The 21,857-nt window shown below is 38.4% G+C and overlaps 1 protein-coding gene across 4 annotated transcripts in view; it reads right to left on the bottom strand.

The window, feature by feature from the left end:
• Positions 1-21,857, bottom strand: part of Ssh2 (slingshot protein phosphatase 2) — a 262,347-nt gene that overhangs the window by 214,520 nt on the left and 25,970 nt on the right. Inside the window, exon 1 of one of the 4 annotated variants that reach the window (XM_040749175.1) lies at positions 17,679-18,178. The exons of the other annotated variants lie outside the window; for them this stretch is intronic. Within the exon in view, the coding sequence (XP_040605109.1) occupies positions 17,679-17,684 (6 nt within the window). The 5' untranslated portion in view covers positions 17,685-18,178. Of the gene's footprint in view, positions 1-17,678; positions 18,179-21,857 lie in introns of those variants that run through there. 4 annotated transcript variants of the gene reach the window in all.

Below are 21,857 nucleotides of genomic sequence, written 5' to 3'. Positions count from 1 at the left end.
AAAATAAAGAAAAAGAGAAGTAAAGATAAGATAGAACATTGTCTTAGTTTTTACTTTAGGAAAAAGATTTTGGAGACATTCAGAAAATACATCAAAGGCTAGAGATTCTAGAGAGCAAGTCAATAGCAAGGGGTCTTACCTCCTAAATCATAATTGGGAGAGATCAAGGCTGCCATTGTGGTGAGAAATGCTAAAGGGGAATCTTAGTTTAGGGACTCCAACTATCAAAGTGCATCACGTCTTTTTGGTTGTGAGCCTAGTCTTTGACAGCTGAACCATCAAGTAACCAATATATTGCATTGCCCCCGATCTAAGATATCCATGCCTTAAAGAACAGTTTTCTGGTAAGTAAAGCTTAAATTAGAGGCAAGACTTTAGAGCTTGCCACAAAACTGTCCCCTTGACTCGGTCAACCTGGCCTTTTACAGTTCCCAATGGGACTGTTGCAGTTTTCACAGTACTTTGTATCTTTAAAGAGGCCACAATGGAAACATCCTGGATGCTAAGCCTTTGGCCAAGACAAGACTTTAGCTCCAACTATAAGGGCAAGGAGACCAGAGACCAACACAGGAGAGTACCAAGGAGAGGATGGATTGGATGAAGGGTCAGGGAAACACAAGCTATAGGCCAGAGTCATTCTTTACAGGCCAGAGGATTAGCATGGATTCTTTTGATGATCTATTTAATTACTGCCACAGAAAGAAATTCCTATGAAAAGAAATCTCCAGAAAAAAGATGAGTTGCCTTTGTCAGTGACTTTTTCCTAGGGATAGAACAAACACAAAAGACCCAAAATCTGTGCCGACCTCTGTATAGAGTTCAGACCACACAGGTAGTAGAAATTAATACTAACACATAAGTTTATACTGGTTTTTTGGCCTAATTCCAGAAAAAATCCTGAAGCTTAGTCATGGACTTCTTGTATTGTACATTAGTCTGCCCAAAAAAGAAGCCAAGTCTAAGCAGAACCCTAAAAAAGCAAAGTGACAAGTGTTACATCCGATAGAAACAGATGTCTGACAGTCAGCTTCTAAGATCTAGAGTTGTCTCAGCCTGAGCAGAATTGTTAGAAACTAGGATATTCAAGAGGAAACTTCCTTGCTTAGAGGATTTCTCTGAAAGAGGAAAATGTTCCTCTACTCCAAGATCTGTTAGTTATCATGTTAGCATCAACCTAAAGAGACTGGTCTCTATTTCCCACAAGTAAGAAAATTCTTTCAAAATACTGTTTTTGTCTAACTTGAGAAAACTACCCAAGAACCTTTTTACGAGACAGGGTTTCTCTGTATTGTTTTGGAGGCTATCGGTCCAGCCTGGCCTCGAACTCACAGAGATCCACCTGCCTCTGCCTCCCGAGTGCTGGGATTAAAGGCGTGCGCCACCACCGCCCGGCCTCCCTTCAACTTCTTAGTTGCCCCAAGACTGGATAGAGAACAAATATTGGTATGAGATAAAATTGGCAACATTTGGACCTGTAATTGGCTAGGAAGTTAGAAATATCTTTAAATATGATGATCTATACTGTCTTCCATTTTCTATTAGAAAGGGTATCAACCTAACAAGAAATGAAATCTAGCCCTATACTCTCTAGGAACGCTAATACAAGACCACATTTTTTGTTTGTTTGTTTGTTTGTTTGTTTTGTTTTGTTTTAGAGACAGGGTTTCTTGTAGCTTTGAAGACTGTCCTGGAACTCTCTTTGTAGACAAGGTTGGCCATGAAATCACAGAGATCTGCATGCAAATAAGCGCGTATACACACACACACACACACACACACACACACACACACACACACACACAGAGTGATGCTCTTGAAAACTGAATTGAATATATTCATTCTATAAATTCTGTTTCTCTAGAAAACTCTGACTAATACAAGTAAAAAACAGAAAACATTTTTTTCCAATTAAGAAGTGCCAAAAGGAAAGAAGGAAGTAACAAAGGAATAAACTAAATAAATACATGCTGGGCAGTGGTAGCACATACCTTTAATCCCAGCACTTGGGAGACAGAAACAGGAAGATCTCTGAATTCAAGACCAGCCTGGTCTACAGAGCAAGTTCCAGGGCTACACAGAGAAAAACTGTTCAAAAAAACAAAGCGACCTATCCCTGGAATACAAGCAGTCATCGTGTGCCCATAGCACAAAGAGGCATGCTCTCTCATCCTGGACTCTTAGGGGAGTGCCTGGACCCTACCCAGAGTGAAATGACAGACTCTAGATATCCCCTATGTGGAAGGATTTGGCAATAGGGTGGGAGGCTGGGGGGGGGAAGGGGAGTGCGGGAGGAGGGGAGGGAGAGGGAACTGGGATTGACATGTAAAACAAGCTATTTAAAATTAAAATAAAAAATGATAAAAAACAAAGCGACTAATTTTACATTTCTGACACACCATCATTTGTTTTCAAACAAATGCAGTGAGATAAATGGCTAGCCCCATCTTGCATTTTAAAGAGTTATTAATCAACTTAAGATTCTGTAACAAAGATATGCTTGAAATGGGGCTCATAAAGCCCCCTTCAGTGACTGGTGGGGATGTGTCTCTGAGTAGCACCTGTGTATCACTTTTCAGTCCCAGTCATTCAAATGATAAAAGGAACTTCGATTTTCTCACTAGTTCTTCACGTTTTCTGTCTATGTTTTACCATTAAGAAATGACTGATACATCTCTTTACTAATTACTTCCTACTCACTCTCAAATCTCTTAGGGAACAGGTAATTTTTAGAATAATAATTTCAAGAACTGCCAATTCTGAAGAAGTTAGCAACTTCCTTGAGAATTAGAACATACTGGTGTAGTTGTGGGGAATGTGTTGAATATTTTGTGTCTCAGTAAGAAATATTCTGCAACTGGAATGCAAAAGGCAAGTGCCACATTAACATTTTCTATGAGCCTCCTTGGCAACAATCCAGTCTTGGAAAGGTCCTCCTCGTCTTAGGTTAGGGCTTTTATTGCTTCGAAGAGACACTATGACCAACCATGGCAACTCTTACAAAGAAAATATTTAATTGAGGTGGCAGCTTTTTAGAGGTTCAGTCCATTATCATTATGGTGGGGAGCATGGCAGTGCGCAGGCAGACATGAGGTAATGGAGTCTTACATCTTGCAGGCAACAGAAAGTTGACTGAGACACTGTAGGTATTCTGAACATAGGAAACCTCACAGCCTGCCCCACAGTGACAAACTTCCTCCAACAAAGTCAATACTCCTCCTAATAGTGCCACTCCCTATGAGATTATAGGGGCCATTTACATTCAAACTACCACACCCTTCAAATGCAATAAGAACAAAAGTCTGCTCAAATAAGTTTATTTTCCAAACCATAGGCTGTGACTCAGTAATAACTTGTAGAATCAATTCAGTTTTCAGGAGTATCATTTATGGTGTGTGTGTGTGTGTGTGTGTGTGTGTGTGTGTGTGTGTGTGTGTACTTCTATACTGTAAATTTAAAAAAAATTAGGTCTACTGAGTTGACCTGAGATAGTGGGAACTCATGGACGCTGAACCAACATCTGGGGAGCCTGCATGAGACTGACCTAGCCCCTCTGCATGTGGGTAACATTTGTGTAGCTTGGTCTGCTTGTGGGGTCCCTAGGAGTGGGATCAGGACCTGTTCCTGGCATATGAGCTGGCTTTTTGGAACCTATTCCCCATGCTGGGATGCCTTACCCAGCCTTGATGCAGGGGAGGAGCTTGGTCCTGCCTCAACTTGATATGCCATTCTTTGCTGACTCCCATGGGAGGCCTGCCCCTTTCTGAAGCGAGGGAGGGAGGGGAAACTGTGGATGGTATGAAAAAGAAATGAAAAAAATTAATTAAAAAATCAGGTCTACCTAATTCCCTCATTATTGTGTATAATATCTGGCATTTAAACTGACATATGTGTGGGGATGTAGCTCAGTTGATAGAGTATTCACCTATCATGCACAAAGCCCTAAATTAGATTCTTAGGACCATACAAACTGAGTGTAATGATACACACCTGTAATCCTAGCGCTGTGAAGGTGGAGGTGGGAGGATGAGTTCAAGACAAGCCCGGGATACACGAGTCCCTGCATCAAAAAATAAGTGGTACTCCTTTATCGGTTGGATGATTAGTCAATATATTTCATAATGTTTGCCATTCATAAATCACCTTTTATTGAATACAAACTAATTAGGAAGTATCTTTTATGAAGTCACTAAAAAAAGTAAATTTAACAGTCCTACTTTCGTTGTTTGGTTGACTGTTGTGCTAACAAATGTCAGATTCTGGTAGGAAATGAGAGAAGTAAAGATCTTGAGAACTAAAGCTAGGCGGTGATGCACACCTTTAATCCCAGCACTGGGAGGAAGAGCCAAGAGGATCTCTGAGTTGAAGGCCAGCCTAGTCTACAGAGTGAGTTGCAGAACAGCCAGGACTGTTACATAGAGAAACCCTGCCTCAAAAAACAAACAAACAAACAAACAAACAAGATCTTGAGAACCAACTAAATGTAGTCTATCATGGCTGGTTTTAATAGCATTTTGCCACAAATTAGAATCACTGGAGTTGGGAGCCTCACCTAAAGAACTGTCTGGGTTGCTTTAATTGATGTGGGAAGACACCAGCCTCTGTGGGTACAACAAAGGAAGGTTGCTGGCTTGGCATTTCCCTTTGCCTTGAGTTGATTTGGCCTGTCGCTTCTGCCGCTCACCAACAGCTTCGTAGGGACTTTAAGATTTTTGAGGCCCACAGCCTTGTGGACTGAGCAGCTAAAGAGCTGTTGGCAGTGACAGAGAGACAGCTACTGTGGGACTAATCAGTGCAGTCTGAACTCAAGGATGGAGCAACTACCCAGTACTCATAAAATATCAACAGTTTTATTGTAAACCCAGATATAACTTCTAGAAAAAATACAGGAGAAAAAGCTTGGTGACATTGGGTTATATAAAGATTTCTTAAAAGTGCAAAAAAGCACAAACCATTAAATAAAAAATATAAAATCAGTTGTAGCAATTAAAAACTCTTTGACAGACACATTTAATAAAGCAAGGTGGAATGTGGTGGAACTTGTCTATAACTGAAGCCTGCAAGCACTTGGGAGACTGTGCATGGGGACCGTGACTTCAAGGCCAGCTTGGGTTACTTAGCAAGATCTTTCCTCAAAAAAAAAAAAAGAAAAGTAAGGCCTTAAGAGATAGATGAGGGGTTAGGAGCATACACTGCTCTTATAGAGGACCAAAGTTTAATTCCCTGCATCCACCTCAGGCATCTCACAACAGACTGTAGCTCCAGTTCCAGGAGAGCTTATGTCTTCTTATGGCCTCCAGAACACAAGCACAAACATGGCACATATACACACAGACCCATACACACACATATACTTATAAAAATAAATACCTCTTAAATAAAGAAAATACTGGGAAAATTTTGCAAACATAATTTTTATAACTAAACACGAAAATAAGCATCTCAAATATTTTAGATTTATTTTGTGTGCATGAGTGATTTGGCCTACAAGTATGTCTGAGCACCGCTTGTGTGCCTGGTGACTGCTCAGGACAGAAAAGGCTATCATATCCCCTGGAACTGAAGTTTCACGCAATTATAAGGTGTTACATGGGAGCTGGGAACTATCCTGGGTTATCTGTAAGAGTAGCAAGTGCTCTTTCTACTTCTGAGCTCTCCAGCTCAACTTTTTTTTAAAATTTTTATTTTATTGGTTGGTGTTTTGCCTATAGGTATGTCTGTGTGAGGCTGCTGGATCCTGAAGTTATAGACAGTTGTAAGCTGCCATATGGGTACTGGGAATTGAACCCAGGTCTTCTGGAAGAGCAGTCAGTGTTCTTAACTGCTGAGCCATCTCTCCAGCTCCCAGCATTTCAACTTAAAAAAAAAAAAAAAGCAAACAAACAGATGAAAAAAAAAAGTCAAGTGAGCACTCACTGGAGAGAAATATGTGAAGAAACAAAGTATAGATTAAAGAGTGTTCTTAGTGAATTTTCACTGGAACTGTTTTTACTTTGCACCCTATGGGCAAAGATAGTGCTGTCATGTAACAGGAACTCTTAAATGTTTACACTCAGTGCACTGTAAATGAATTTAAAGTCATTTTACTAGCCAGAGGCTAGCAGTGTCAGATCTGTAGTCCAGACACTGGGCAGTCTGACACAGAAGGAATGCTTGAATCTGAAGCCAGCCTAGGAAAAAATAGCTCTATTAAAAAAACAAACAAATAAAATGAGACAGGCTTGGCAATGCCTTTGATCCTAGCACTTGAGAGGCAGAGCAGGCAGATCTCTGTGAGCCCAGGACAGCCAGGGCTGTTACACAGAGAAACCATCTTGAAAAACCAAAACAAAAGAAAGAAAAAAAAAGTCTGATCTCGGAAGTTAAAGAGTTGAACCTGCTTAGTACTTGGATGAAAGACTACCTGGGAATACCAGGTTCTGTAGGCTTTAAAAAAAGAAAAGGAAAAAAAAAAACAGCTGAATAAATAGGAGCTGGGGAGATGGCTCAACAATTAAGAACACTTGTCTTCCAGAGAACCCAGGTCTGATTCCCAGCACTCACATGGTATCTTACAAGCATCTGCCACTCTAGTTCCTTGACCTCTTCTGTCCTCCAAAGACTCCAGGCACAACCATGGTGCACAGACATGCATACAGACAAAACACCCACACATTTAAATTTAAAAAAATTTAAGGTGAATAAACTTCCTTAGAATTATATAGCATCCTTGAACTATTAAAGCCAATAAAGAAATAATTTATTATTTTAGCATTCTATTTTTATTTATTTGAAGAAAATCATTGAGTTTAATGACACAGATCAGAATTTCTAGCTAACTATGACCTTCATTTCTTTTCAGGTTTGATTAAGATTGAATCCTTGGGTCCCATGCTAGCTTTATGTCTATTAAAAATAAAATTCCCTTTGGCCCAGAAACTCAATTTCTGGAAATTTATCATAATTATGGGAAATAGCATTTCCCAGTGCTTTTCATGGCAGCATTTACTATATAATAGCAAAAACTCAGAGCCTAGTTAAATACACCATGGTACATCTATACAATGGAATTCTATTTGAGAATAAATTAGCAGCAAGGAAACTATGTACTAATAGGAAAATATTTCTAAGTCAGACTAAATGAGAAAAGATAGAGTACAGAACAGGTCTACACAGAGGTCCTCAATCTGTGGGTTAAGACCTTTGGGGGTAGAATGATCCTTTCACAAGAGTCACCTAAGACCATCAGAAAACACAGAGATTTACATTACAATTCATTAATTTAATTTGCAAAATTACAGTTATGAAGTATCAATGAAAATAATTTAATGGTTGGGGGTCACCACAACATGAGTAACTGTGTTAAAGGGTTCAAGGGTCACAGCATTAGAAAGGCTGCAAACCAGTACTGGTATGTAACATGTTATCCATAGTGGAACAGAGAGGAAAAGTATTCATATATACAAAAACCACAGATGCACATCTGTATGTCTGTGCACAGAATTCTAGGGACAAAAAAACTAATCTTCATTGTAAAAGCTGCATGACCAGCATCAGAAGACATTACTGTATACATTTTATACCTTTTAAACTTTTTAACCTTGTGAGTGTACATCCTAGTTTAAAAAATAAATTTAAAAATCAAGTAATAAAATAATTTAACCTTTCAGCAATAATCAAGAAGCAGAGTTGATTAAACTAACATGTGAGGATCCTGACTAGATTCCATAAGGTTCTATTTGTGTAAGCTCTTTCAGACTTGTGTAACACAGATCTCCTAATCTAAAATCTGTATATGGCACTATTGACACACTGATTCAGCCAATTCCTACTGGTGTAACCACTGTCCATCTGAGAAACATAATTCTTAAAGTTCTTTATTTGTGTAGCTTTTAATACAAAAGAATAAATATTTTTGTTTGTTTTGTTTTTAAGAACTAGAGCTTGAACCCAGGGCATTGAGAATAGTAGGACAAGTATTTGATACTGAGCCACATAAACATTCCTTTTTTTAAAATTACCTTTTTATTTTTGAGGTAGGGTCATGGCTAAACTTTCCAGGCAGGCCTTGGACTTATTATCCTCCTACCTCAACCTCCCAAGTAGAGGAAATTCCAGGCATACGTCTCCATGCCAGGTAAAGCAGGTTTTCTTTTAGATAGCTATACTATAAATGAAGTCTGGGTACCCCAAAGATCAAAATGAAATTTTTATGGATGAATCTTAATTGCAAACAAAACATTTCATTCTTGACAGCATCTTAGGGGGGCCAACTAAAGCAATACTACAAATCTGGAGCTAGATTCCCTTAAGCATTCCTGAAACTTCTCACATGAATAGGAAAGTAAAGAAAATAAGGTATTTTAGGAATGAAACTCTGGCTAAAAGGGTTATGGGGCATCTGAAAAGTCACAGGATAGGTTCGACTTTCTCAGGGGGGAGGCTACCATTTTTGTTTTTGTTTTTCAAATATTCCAGCATCTGCTATTGAAATTAGTTCTGCACAAATGTTTGCAGATGCAGATCAGCTGCCAATCCTGACTGCATTTTGGCCCATCGGTGGCCTGTAGCAAATCACTGAAATGGGGCCATTGCATTTTCCATTTGTGTTCAACTGTTTTCAAACAACTGGCAAATTTAGTTTCTGGAAGGCTGGATTCAAATGTTAATTATCCCACTGAACACTAGCCTGAGGTATTCACAGCAGAAGTAAAGTTTGCTCCTGACTTTTGGGATAGCAATGTTTGAAAGCATATTCTCTTGTAACCATTTGTGGGCAATTCCTTTCCATTCCAGTGTAGATATATTGATCTACCTACAGTAGTGCTTTCTGATTCATTTCATTTAAAATGTCAGAAACTACACATCTTCCTTGATATTTTAATCAAAGATGCAAAATAAAACATGATAGACTTTTATATTTCAGATTAGCAAAGATAGGAAAAGAGTGAAACTTATAAACTATGACTGAGAATAGAAAGTAGAAACATTTTCCAGTAAAGCAATATAACAACACATCAAATCTTAAAGAGGTGTTTTATCTTGGGCTAGGTATATCCCATAATCAGAGATGTGCATAAAGATTTATAGACAAATTGTTTTATACAAATAATATATATTACATGTAAATGAGGAGAAAACATATATACAAGAGAGACAGCACATCAAATGTTCAAGGACAAGTGAACAGTTAAATTACATAGTATATTAGAATTGTTTAGTAAAATACAGGGAAAATTCTTGTTTCAACCACATTTTTAAAAAATAAAAAAATCACTTTATTGTAATGAACCTACAAATAAAAACATCATGCAGCTAGATTAAGGGAGCCACTCAAATTCTTGCCCTGTCTCAAACTCTATCTGAATGAACTTCTATACAGTTTCCGTAGCCATTCGGAAGCTATGGATCTTCTCTTCAGGTTTTACACTCCTACTATCAATTACTATGCACTTACCCACTACAAAAAAGAAAAAAGTAACAAAGTTGAAACTAGAAACACAATTAGCTTTATAAACCTAGTTTATGACTTGTATGTCTTTTTGACAGCATTCCATTCTTCTTCAACTGTTTACATATATGCATGTAGGATCCACAAATGAGGGGGGAAAGCTGGCTACATAATGAGAATAAGGATATAAATCTCTTTTATATATACATACATGTAACACACACACACACACTAGAGGAGAGGAGGGAGAGGGAGGTATATGTGACAGAGAGAGAGAGAGATGGAGAGAGAGGGGAAAGAGAAACATACCTAGAAGATGTAATTATATGCGTGTGCCATCCCAACGTCCCTTTTTCCCCTATTATTTCTTGTATTCATGCATTTGGTCTGTTTGCTTCCTTGAAGATTTTTGTGTTCGTTTATTTTAAAAGTTGTATTTTTAAAACCACTGCGTGGTTATCTGTTTGCTAAGATATTCCCCTTTCTATTAGATTCTAGAAGAGGTTTTGGATAAGAACAAAAAAATCAGTGATAGACTAATTAGCCAACATAATAGGTTTCAGTGGAAACTTCTTCGGGAATTTGACATTTGGTCCAGTTTGCTTGACTTTCTACATGTACTGCATAGTCACAAGGTCGAGGCCTCAAACAGTTCCTTACCAGGTTCAGTTTACGCCTGTAATCTCAGCATTTGGGAGATGGAAGAGGAAGGATCAGAAGTTCAAGGTTGTTCAAGTGACCGAAAGGCTAGCTTGAGATGCATGAAACTTTGCCGAATAAAATGAAAAATAAAAGATCGAGATGTAGTTCAGTTGGTAGAATGCTTGCCTAGCACACATGAAGCACTGTGTTCTATCCCCAGCACTACATATACAGGGCCTAGTAGCCCACACCTTTAGTCCCAGTACTTAAGAGGCAGTTCAAAGACAGCTTAGACACAGGAGGACTTGACTCAAAAGAAATAAAAATTGAAAAGTCTAGTTTCCAGAAAAGTTTATGAGTACCCATTAAAGAAAAAAGTTTTATTAAAGACATTTTCAAAATAACACATTTAACTAAAAAATTCATGGGTTTACTTGTTGTCTTTATGAAGTAAATAAGGAGAACACAGAAATGCAGAATTTTCTGTAATAGGCAATATCTAAACTGGTCAGAAAAAAATCAAGTTAATTATACAGTTTCAGAATTTCAGGAGATTAAAGAGTAGGTCTTGGACACTCTCCCACAACTCCCCTGTTCTGAATTTTAAACATTAACAATATGCCAATGTACACATTCGCGCAAACCTCTCCTTTAAGTCCCAAGCTTTTATACTCAATTGCCTTGTATTGGTTACACCGGAAATTCTAATTGTTTGAAATTTGAGTTAGAAGTGCACTTCCTATTCCACTGTCTCTCCAAAACCTGCTCTGACCTGGAATTCTTTATGTCAGAAAACCGCAAATACAAACCTCAGTTTCTCCAATGAAAAATTTGGAGTCATCCTTGACTATTCCTTTGCTTCACTCCTAGTTCATTTTATCAGTGACCCTCCAAAACACACCATGACTTTAGAAAGTATTATCATCTCTTTGGATCACTTCTCACCTGCAATAGCCTCCCTGCTGTCCTCCTTGGTTCCATCCTCACCTCTTCCTTCTATCTGTTCTCCACATGGCATCAGGCCAAACCATCTCTCTTCTCTTTTTAAATTAAATTTTCTTACATTTATTCACTGTATGTATGCTTGTATATGTGTGCATGCTGCAGCTTATTGTGAAATTCAGAAGCAACTGAGGGACACTGAGAGAGTTGATGCTCTCTTTCTACCAGGTGTGTTCTGGGGTCAAACTCAGGTCATCAGTCTTGGTGGTAAGCATCTGCTGAGCCATCTCTTAGGTCCTCTTTATTTTTAGGACAGAGTCTTGCTATGCAGCCCATACTCAAACTCAGTTCTCCCTGACTCAGTCTCCTGAGTGCTAGAATTACAGGTATGTATGTACCACATGCCCAGTTCCAAAGCCACTGCCACCAATAATCCCAGGACCTTGTGCAAACTATACAAGTATCCTGCCACTAAGCTACATCAACAACTTCAAAGTCATATTTTGAAAGCAGAAAGAATGATAACTTACACATTAGAAATCATTCAATGATAATTCCCATGCTCCTGGGAGGGAATTCAAAATGTCTATAAGATCACATGATCTAGCCCTTGCCTAATTATCTAGTTTCCTCATTCACCCCCACACACAATATTATCCACCTATATTAGCCCCATTTCAATAATTCAAACATGCCAAGCTCTTTTGCACCTCAGGACCTTTTGTTTAGACTTCTCTCTTCCAGTTTTTCTATGCCTGACTCCTACTCATTCTTTGAGTAAATATGACTCGTTCAATGCAGTGTTTTCTTTCTTTTTCTTTTTCTTTTTCTTTTTTTTTTTTTTTTTTTGTTTTTACGAGACAGGGTTTCTCTGTATTGTTTTGGAGGCTGTCGGTCCAGCCCGGCCTCGAACTCACAGAGATCTGCCTGCCTCTGCCTCCCGAGTGCTGGGACTAAAGGCGTGCGCCACCACCGCCCGGCCAATGCAGTGTTTTTTAACATCCAGTAAAGTACTGGTCCTTACTTGTTTCTATCATAAAATTACTACAATCTGTAATTACAAACATGCATCACTGCTTAATTCTATCATCATTATTATATACACAGAGTAAGCTTCACGAGGTCAGAAAGTATGTGTGCCTTGTTCATGGGTGCATGTTTATTGTCTAGAAAAATAATGTGTAATGCATATAACTATTTTATACATCTTTTAGGATGAACATATAAATGAATGAAGATTATTTTAATTGCAAGAATCTAGTAATAAACAGAAGATCATGAAATTCTTTGACCTCCTCATCCGGGTTCCAACATTTCTGAGCTAACAACAGAATTAGGACATCTCAAACCAGAAAAGATAACATACCCTTACAATCTCAGGTCAAAGGAGTCCAAAGAATCAGGGATTCCGAGGAGAGAGACACTACAAGAGGCATGCCAGAACATGCTGGCATGTTCCTGTAATCCCAGCCCTTGAGAGCGAGAGGCAAGAATATTAGAATCTCAATGTCATCCAAAAGAGTTACTGTTAAGCACTAAAACAGAAAATTAGTTTGCTACCACCAGGATATATGTCAGTTTTTAAAAAAGAAAATAATTCTTAGAAATAGGAAGGAACATTAGAAATGGATTTAGTTTAACTCACACATATGAGGGGAATTGAGGCTGGGAGAGAATGGCTTCTTGAAATTGCCTTCCTAGCTAATGGCAGACTTGGGACTTCCATTTTTGGTCCAATGTTCTTTTCTTTAAATCAGAGGTTACAAGTTATCAGAAGCTCCTAGGAAGAATCCTGCCTGTAGATACTGTTCTATATAGCTGTCAAAATATGTTTGCTATAATTCTGAAATGTTTAAGTAACAGATGCACAGAGGTTGATTTACAACAGGTACCAATCATTCCTCAGATCTTATGTAGGTCTAATCCATATATTCATGCTATCTGACCAACAAATTTGGCCAACAAATTATGACTTGTTTATATTGTACTGCCTTCCCTAATAGCAGGTACTGAATTTATTTTTTAACTAATTATTTGTATGGGTAAGGGTATGTGTATATAAATACAAGTGTTTATAGAAGCCAGAGGCACTGGAGACCCTGGAGTTGGAGTTACAGACAGTTGTGAGCTGTCTAAACTTGGGTCCTCTACAAAAAACAGTACATGCTCTTAACATCTTGAGCCATCTCTCCAGCCCAGGTATTAAATTTATACATTTAAATAGAGAAAATTACTTACCTACTGTCCAAAATGCTAAGATTTTTCCTTCCCCCTAAAAATATTATCATATATCTGAGTAGCAGTTAGATATATTATTTATGTTGGCCATTTATTAAAAACAGTGATTTGCTCAGTGTCACAAAGTCAACTAGTGTCAGTGCTAGGGCCAGATCCCAGGATTCACCCTCAATTCAAAGGTACTTTTATTAAGCTTTGAGCTCAAAGAATGAAGCAGCATATCCCATAGCAAATAATTTATAGTTCAGTTGCTTATTTTCTTTTTTTTTTTTTTTTTTTTTGGTTTTTCGAGACAGGGTTTCTCTGTGGCTTTGGAGGCTGTCCTGGAACTCGCTTGGTAGTCCAGGCTGGTCTCGAACTCACAGAGATCCACCTGCCTCTGCCTCCCGAGTGCTGGGATTAAAGGCGTGCGCCACCAACGCCCGGCCAGTTGCTTATTTTCATAACAATATTGATACCACCTGGAAATGAGGGGGCTAAGTTCTGAATAACATAATTCACAAGTTAACACAATTGAAAAGGTACAAAGTAGTAACCCTGTGACCATTATTTATTGATTAATATCTTCAAATAGAAACTTGTAGCCCATTAAACAAATGGATATAAAAAGAACAAAGGGCTACATGATTACTTTTTAAAGAAGTAAAACAATAAACAAGAATTTGATACACTGCTGTTTTAATTTTATTTCCTGTTGTTGTGATAAATATACTCCAACAAAAGAACTTCAAGGGAAATGGGGTTATTTGGTTCACAATTCTAGATTACCATCTGTCACTGTAAAGAAGTCAAGGTAGTGAGAACTTGAAGCAGATAGTCACATTACATCCTCAGTCAAGAGCAGAGGGCAATGGATTAACAAGTGAAGGCCAGTGCTCAGCTCATCTTCTCTACTCTGCATCAGAAAAAATGCCACAGTGGGTGGGTCTTCTCACTTCAGTTAATGTAATCAAGAAAATCTCCTACGGATATGGCCAGGAGGTCTAACTTCTAGATGATTTTAAGCTGTGACACTGACAATTAAAATTAACCACCATAGCCAGCCAGTGGTGGCCTTTAATCCCAGCACTGGGGAGGCAGAGGTAGGTGGATCTCTTTGAGTTTGATTGAGGCCAACCTGGTCTACAAAGCAAATTCCGGGAGAGCCAGGGCTACACAGAGAAACTCTGTCCCGAAAAACCAAAAACCAAGCCAAAGCAAAATTAAAAACCCCAAAACTAACCATCATAACTGCCAATATCTACACATATGTGAAGTATTCAAGATTTCCCAAATTTCAGTAAGAGTAGCTTACTTATCAACCAGTTGCCTATTATTTATGATTTAATAAAGTTTATATGGGGATCAGAATGCAAAGCCAGCCAGACGAGTTAGCTATAAAAGCTGGGCAGTGATGGCACACACCTTTAATCTCAGGACTCAGGAGACAGAGGCAGATGGATCTCTGAGAGTCCAAGACCACCCCAGGCTACACAAGAGTAAAACAGTCTAAAAGACCTCCTGCCTTTAATCCCAGCACTAGAGAGGTATATAAAGAAGAAGCAAAGGGTCTCATGTGGCAATTAGTCTCCAGCCACATTGAGGACAGGCAATTAGTCTCTAATCACACCGAGGTTTTGTGGAGCCAGGATCATCCCAGTCTGAGGTAGAGGTAAGAGCTAGTGGCTACTGCTTTGCTTTTCTTATCTTCAGGCAAGCTTATTGAATCATAAACAATACATCACCAAATAAAATAAATAAAAAAGAAAAATAAAATCCTCATACCATTTGAAGTACCCATTTTTCCCTAATATTTTATTAACTATGTAGTAATTGTGAGTACATGTGAAAGATAACAATGGAACTCATAAATTTTCTTAAAAACTATAAAGTGAAACCAAACTTTTAAAGGTTTCAAAGAAAAAAATTAAACATCTACCTCAAGAAACAGACTGTTTTTGCAGAATATAGAAGAAGTTTTGTTTCAGAACTCAATGGCTAGAGGCCTCAGAGGGATACGGGCCTTGTACATAAATAGCTACCAACCTTGCCTGTCACAGAATAACCACACAATGTTAATTTTCCCTAAAATGAGAATATAATTTTAAATATTGGGAAAGTGATGTTTGGAGTGTTACAACTGCTATTACTAATGTAAATGTAATACAACTTTTCTTGAAAGCTATTTGGTAACCAAAAAACAAACAAACAAACAAAATTCAGTTTTTTTCTAATAGACCAATCTGACATATATTTCTTTCTTTCATAGCCATCAAATGAAACAAATCATGGCAGACTTGTGGGTAGGTTGATGGCTAATCTTGGTTTTAAATTGACTACATCTGGAATCAACAAAACCCAAGCGGCTCAGGATGCCTATGATCACATTCTTTAAAGTGAAAAGCCTCACCCTAAATCTGGGTCACACCTTCTAGTGATCATCCACATAAAATGACACAGAAGAAGGAAGCATTGCTTTTTGCCTGCCACCTTCACTCTCTCTGTCAAACTAATCTCTACTTAGGCTGAGGAATTCTTTCGACAATATTAGAACTTACCTCTTGTGGAGTCTCATGTAGACTGAAGACAAGCTGAGGAACCTGACCTCATGAGCTGAACTACTGGGTTTCTGGCCTTTTTGTGGGGAGAAAGCCATTGAATAGCTGTTGGACTAGCCAGATCCCAGTTTGTGAGCTACTCTAATAAATCCCCTTTAAATATACACACATGCTCACACACACACACACACACACACACACACACACACACACACACACACCAGTTCTCTTCTTCTAAAGAGCTCTAGCTAATATACTAGCCTTAAGATTTTTCCCCCTCATTATACAATCAAGATAGTATTCTATTCCCACACAGAACTTTATATGTATTATAAAATTTAGGCTCTCCTGGGAATAAAAGCAAATGCCATCCTGTACACTAGGAATCAACTATTACAGGAAATGCATAATAACCACAAAGGATGCATGAATTCTTTACTGCCCCAAGCTAACTCCTCCAATTTCAGGCTAACTCCTTCTTCCATTTTCTTGACCACTCCTTCCCATGGGGCCTGGTCGCATTAGCTATCCCTTCTCCCTTTTCTCTTCTGTCTGTCCCCCACCCTATCACCTTGGCTTATTTCCCTTAGCATATACATATTTTCTAATCTATTGCACACTTTAAAAGATAAATGATTGATCTTGCATTCTTCCATCTACATACAATTATTTTTCAATTCACAGGAACACTTCTGGAAAGGAATATTCATTCTATACTCAGTGTTCCAACTTGGCCAGTTTCATTAACGTACTGTAACCAAGCTTCTGCCTTACCTCTCCACTGGAAACTACTCTAGCCAAAAGTCAGTGGGAGCCTCCATAATCCCAGGTCACAACACTTGATCTTACAGGGTTTCTTAACTACATTAGATAGACCATTCACTAACACTTCTGGTTTACTATTCTCTATCAGTCTTATACAATTGCTTCACTGTTTTTCTGTTTTGGTTTTGTTATACAGTCTTTTTGTACTTTTACCTCTTAAGACATGGGTTCTCCATGTTCTATCACTGATGTCTATCTCCTTAGAAATATAATCAATATTTTAATTGTTCTTAGTTTCTTCATGAGCCTATGGATTGATTACTTCTAAAATTTCACCTGCAGTCCTCTGGATGTTCTGCTATCCCACAGATATTATACACACCTGCTTATTTATTCTCGCCATGTCTGTAGTTGAACTAACTCATCCCCCCATTGAAGCTGAATTTGTTGCATCTTTGCTAACAGCACTCAACATCTACCCAACCCAATCAAGCTCCAAGTCTAGAGTTAATCAGTCTTTTCCCTCTGCCTCCTTCTAATAATCTCTCATGAAGCCTTTATCATTTTACTTTTTATATAGTTCTTGAGTCCGTTTATTGTACTCAATCTCAATCTAAGTACCTCTCCTTGGGTCTCTGTTATTTATACCAGGTGGCAATTGCAATCATTCACTCTAAACCATAATTCTGACCTTATCTCTCTATATAGAAGTTTTTAGTCCCCCATTACCAAAAGCTACGCTTCCTAAATCAGAGTCACTTGAAGATGCTTATAAAAATGCACATTTGCTGGGCGGTGGTGGCGCACGCCTTTAATCCCAGCACTCGGGAGGCAGAGGCAGGGGGATCTCTGTGAGTTCGAGGCCGGGCTGGTCCGACAGCCTCCAAAACATTACAGAGAAACCCTGTCTCATAAAAAACCAAAAAAAAAAGCACATTTTTGGCCAACTGCATTATATATATTTCCTAAATGATTCTGGTGCCATCTGAAGCTTAAGATGCAAGTTAAGGTTTATGTTTCTTAACCAAGAAATAAAGGGCCCTGCAGGGCTAGGCTCTTCCCTACTTAACTCCAAATGTAGTATTTTCCCCTCTCTCCCATCAAGTACTTTGTTATCATTCGATTACCTGCATTGATCTCAGTGTCTTTGGTTTCTGTGCTTCTGCTGTTCTTCGACTTCCTTCACTTCACCAACTCTTAGTCTTTAAGAACTTTCTCAAGCTCCACCAGTAAAGCACTAATTTTCAACTCCTATTAATTCCAAACTAGGCTTTCTTGCCGTGGTATCATATACAATATATTTGATCCTTTTCCCTAGTTCCTGGCACAGAACTATTAAAACTGTTGGAATTTCCTGAGCCATAAGAGCATCCTTTGTTCTAATGAAGTAACTCTTGGCTGGGCCCTGGATAGCTGTAAGATGGGAGCTGCTCACCAGACCAAGCCTTGATTAGGAGCTTGAAAATTTCAGGCCCATCTCAAATATGGAGAATGGAAGAGGGCTGGAGATTGAGTTAATCATCAACAGCCAGTGAATGATTTAATCAGCTAAGTCTGTGTATGAAATTTTCATTAAGAAATTATGAGAATCAGGCAAGATTGCTCAGTGGTTTACATATTGTTGGGGTTTTGTTTGTTTGTTTTGGTTTTGTTTTTTCAAAACAGGGTTTCTCTGTATTGCTTTGGAGCCTGTCCTGAAACTCACTCTGTAGCCCACGCTGGACTGGAACTCACAGAGATCCACCTGTCTCTGTCTCCCCAGTGCTGGGATTAAAGGTGTGCGCCACCACCACCCTGCTATGGCTCAGTGTTTAAGAGCACTTGTTTGCTCTTACAAAGGGCCAGTTTTCCGTTTCTAGCATCCACATGGAGACTCACAACCATTTATAACTCCAGTTCTCAGGGATTCTGACACATTCTTCTGAGCCCACATGCATGTGGTGCCCATATACACAAGCAGGCAAAATACTCATACATATAAAATTAAAAAATAACAACAGGCTGGGGAAGTGATTCAGTGGACAAAGCACATACAGCTCAGAACCTAGTATCCATGTGGACAGAAATATGGTGCTGGTCTGTGTGTTTAATGAACTCTAAAGACCCATGTAGTTGATTCCATCCAGGCATAGTGGCACACATCTTTAATCCCAGCACTCAGGAGGCAGAGGCAGAAGGATCTATTGTGAGTAGTTACACAGTGAGACCTGTGTCTACTCTGGTTCATGATGAATCTTTTTCTCTTATCTAGGTCTACAACACAACACAGTTACGGGGGAACAACTGCCCTTATGAAGGCCAAATTCCCAAATTCCGGGTATTGGGGGGTGCCTCTGTCCCTAGTATCTTGAAGCCACAGAGAGAAGTATGAATAGATGTTTTGTGTCACTTGGATATTTACACTGTAGAATTGTTCAATAAGGATCACTACACCATAAGCTTGAGTCTCAGCAATAAAACCAAAACCCAAATGTTATTTCCTAATTTCTCCTCCCACTAAAAATGATGTGGAAGTCAGGATTAAAGTCTAAGACTAGAAAGTTAAGGCAGGCTATTCTCTGGCCAGTGCTCCCAAGGAAAAGGACTCTAAAGTCTATTTGTTTGGACTTGCATCCTATTGTATCCCTTACCTGTACCTTCATATGTCTATCTGTAAAATGGGATGTAGTAATACCTTTCTTTACAGGGCTGTTCTGAGAACTGACTCAGGACATACATACCAAGAGCTCAGGATAGTGCCTGGCATAGAGTGCTGTATGTTCAATAAATGATGCTGTTCTTATTTGTCTTTGAGGAACATTTTGGTCATTATAAGAAAGAGAACAAAGCCAATTAATTTTTAGACCTACTTTTATTATTTTTTTCTGTAGGTTGATTTTTTAAAAATATTTTTATTGGGGCTGTAGAGATGGTTCAGTGGTTAAGAGCACTTGACTGCTCTTCTAGAGGACCTAGGTTCAATTCTCAGTACCCATAAGATGGCTTACAACCATCTGTAACTCCAGTTCATGAGGATACAACACCATCTTCTGGCCTCCATGGATACGTATGTGGTGCACAGACATACAAGCCAGCAAAAAAAATCCCATAGACATAAAAATAATAATATAAAATCTAAAAATAATAATTCTTTGAGAATTTCATATATTTTGAGCATAGTCATCCCCACTCTTCTCTTAAGTTCTCCTCTGTATCTAACCCCACCTGCCTACCCCCCCACTTATGATATCTCTCTCTATCACTCTCTTTAATAACAAACACATCAAGTCCAGTTTGTGCCACCCCCATACTCCTGGTGTGAGGTCATTCACTGAAACAAGGTCAACCTACCAGAGCCCACACCATTAAAGAAAACTGACTCTCCCTCCCACAAAAGCAACAACTGTCCTATCCACTCTTAAATTATCTTCTTCAAGTGGATGTTATTACTAAATATTTACTCACCTTAGTTTTTCATCTATGTAATTTACTGGTAGGAAGACATTTCCTTCCTTATCTTTGTTAAAAACTGAGATAATCTTACAAAACAGGCTGTTTTTACAACTATCATATGCAAAAATAATGAAATAAAGTGTATCTAGAGATCACATCTGACCTTGCCATGCATAGAAAAAAAAGACACTAAAATAGACATAATTCAAAGACTTATGTTCTGTCTATGTTACTAATTTCCTAGATTCTAACAAAACCTACCTTCAAAATCTGATGAGATTTGGATGAACACAGTGTTTTTAAATGAGATTAAGTAGTTAAAAAAATTCTGAAAATTTCTACAGTAACTCCGAAACCATGTCTGTGAAATTACCCTTTATTCCTCAATACATCTTGATGTTTTTCTTTCCTAGTGAACTCTCCCCCTCAGCAAAAAAAAATTATTATCAAGATTCTTTTAAATAAAGCAGAAGAATCCTTCTCTTACCCTAAATTCTCCTCTAACTACTTTCATTTCCTTTCTTTTAAAAAAGGGGGTCCTTGCTCTGTCTTCAGCGTTAACTCCTCTTCTAATCCTGCAACTGTAGCCATCTATGTTATAGTGTCCTAACTGCCTATGTCACTTGCCCTCTACCTCTACTTCCCTTGAACTCTCCAGTGATCACTTTCTTCCTTTGTTTAGAGCCATTATCTGGAATGTAAGCAGAATTCAAATGAAAAAAGGGTGAGGGTTCCTATGGTCTGAAAGGGTATCCCCAAAATCTATATGCTGAAACTTAATCACCACTGAACTGTATTAAGATGTGAAGTATTAAGAAGTGCTTAAGTTATAAGAATAAAACCTTCACAAATAGAAGTAATGGTTTTATAAAAAGAGATGCTTGGAATTCTTTATCCCTTTTGTCCATCCACTATGAGAACACAGTCTTTGTCTGTCACTTCTACACCAAATCTATGGGGACCTTCAGTTGGACTTCTCATTCCAAATCTTTAAGAAATAAATGTCTGTTATATATAAATGATCCTGTCTGTGGACTTTTGTTATAGTAGCAGAAAGGAGTAAGAAAGCATTCATGTCATGTATGGAGCACACATTGTTAATACCAGTACTAAGTAGAATAAAGTAGAAAGATTTTGAATTTGAGGTTAGCCTGGGCTACACAGGAAGTCAAGAGTCCCCTTGCCCTACCCCACCCCTGCCCCACATGTGCATTTATGATCAAAAAAGTTTAGTTGAATGAGTTAATTACTACAGATTTATCAGCTCTTTAAAAAAAGATTTATTTGTTATTGTGTGCATGTATGTGTGTTTGCCATAGTTTATGTATACAACATGAATGCAGGTGCCCCAAGGACAAATAGCCTTAGATTTCCTGGAACAAGAGTTACAGACATTTGTGAGCTGCTTGATGTGGGTACTGGGACTCAAACATAAATCTTCTAAAAGAATTGCAATAACTCTTTACCTCTGAGCCATCTCTCTAGCCCCCAATTTAAAAAAGATATTGCTTGCGAAGTCTGTGCATGCATGCCTCGTGCTCACTGAGGTTGGAAGAAGGGGCTGTAGTTATGGGTGATTGTGAGTTGCCATGTGGTACTGGGACTCAGATCTTTTATATACTAATATACATTGTGACTCTCTCTACAAGATGAGATTCTATAGGGATTTCTCAAATGTCTTGAAAAATAAAACCTCTCTATTTGAAAGAACTATTTTTATATGATAAATGAGCTAGTGGACATTGCCCTTGATGTTCTTTTTAGTTGTATTTGGAGGATTTCTTCCTCTATTTGTCTCCCAAATGACCAATTCGCCAACAGTCCACATCTTTGGTCTACTCTTATCGCAGGCTTCAGTCACCTATTGCTCTCCA

Source organism: Mesocricetus auratus, unplaced genomic scaffold (genome assembly GCF_017639785.1).
Source record: "Mesocricetus auratus isolate SY011 unplaced genomic scaffold, BCM_Maur_2.0 Super-Scaffold_100007, whole genome shotgun sequence".
Lineage (NCBI taxonomy): Eukaryota > Metazoa > Chordata > Mammalia > Rodentia > Cricetidae > Mesocricetus > Mesocricetus auratus.
Note: the sequence above shows the minus strand (reverse complement) of the source record. Positions and strands in the feature narration are given on the sequence as shown.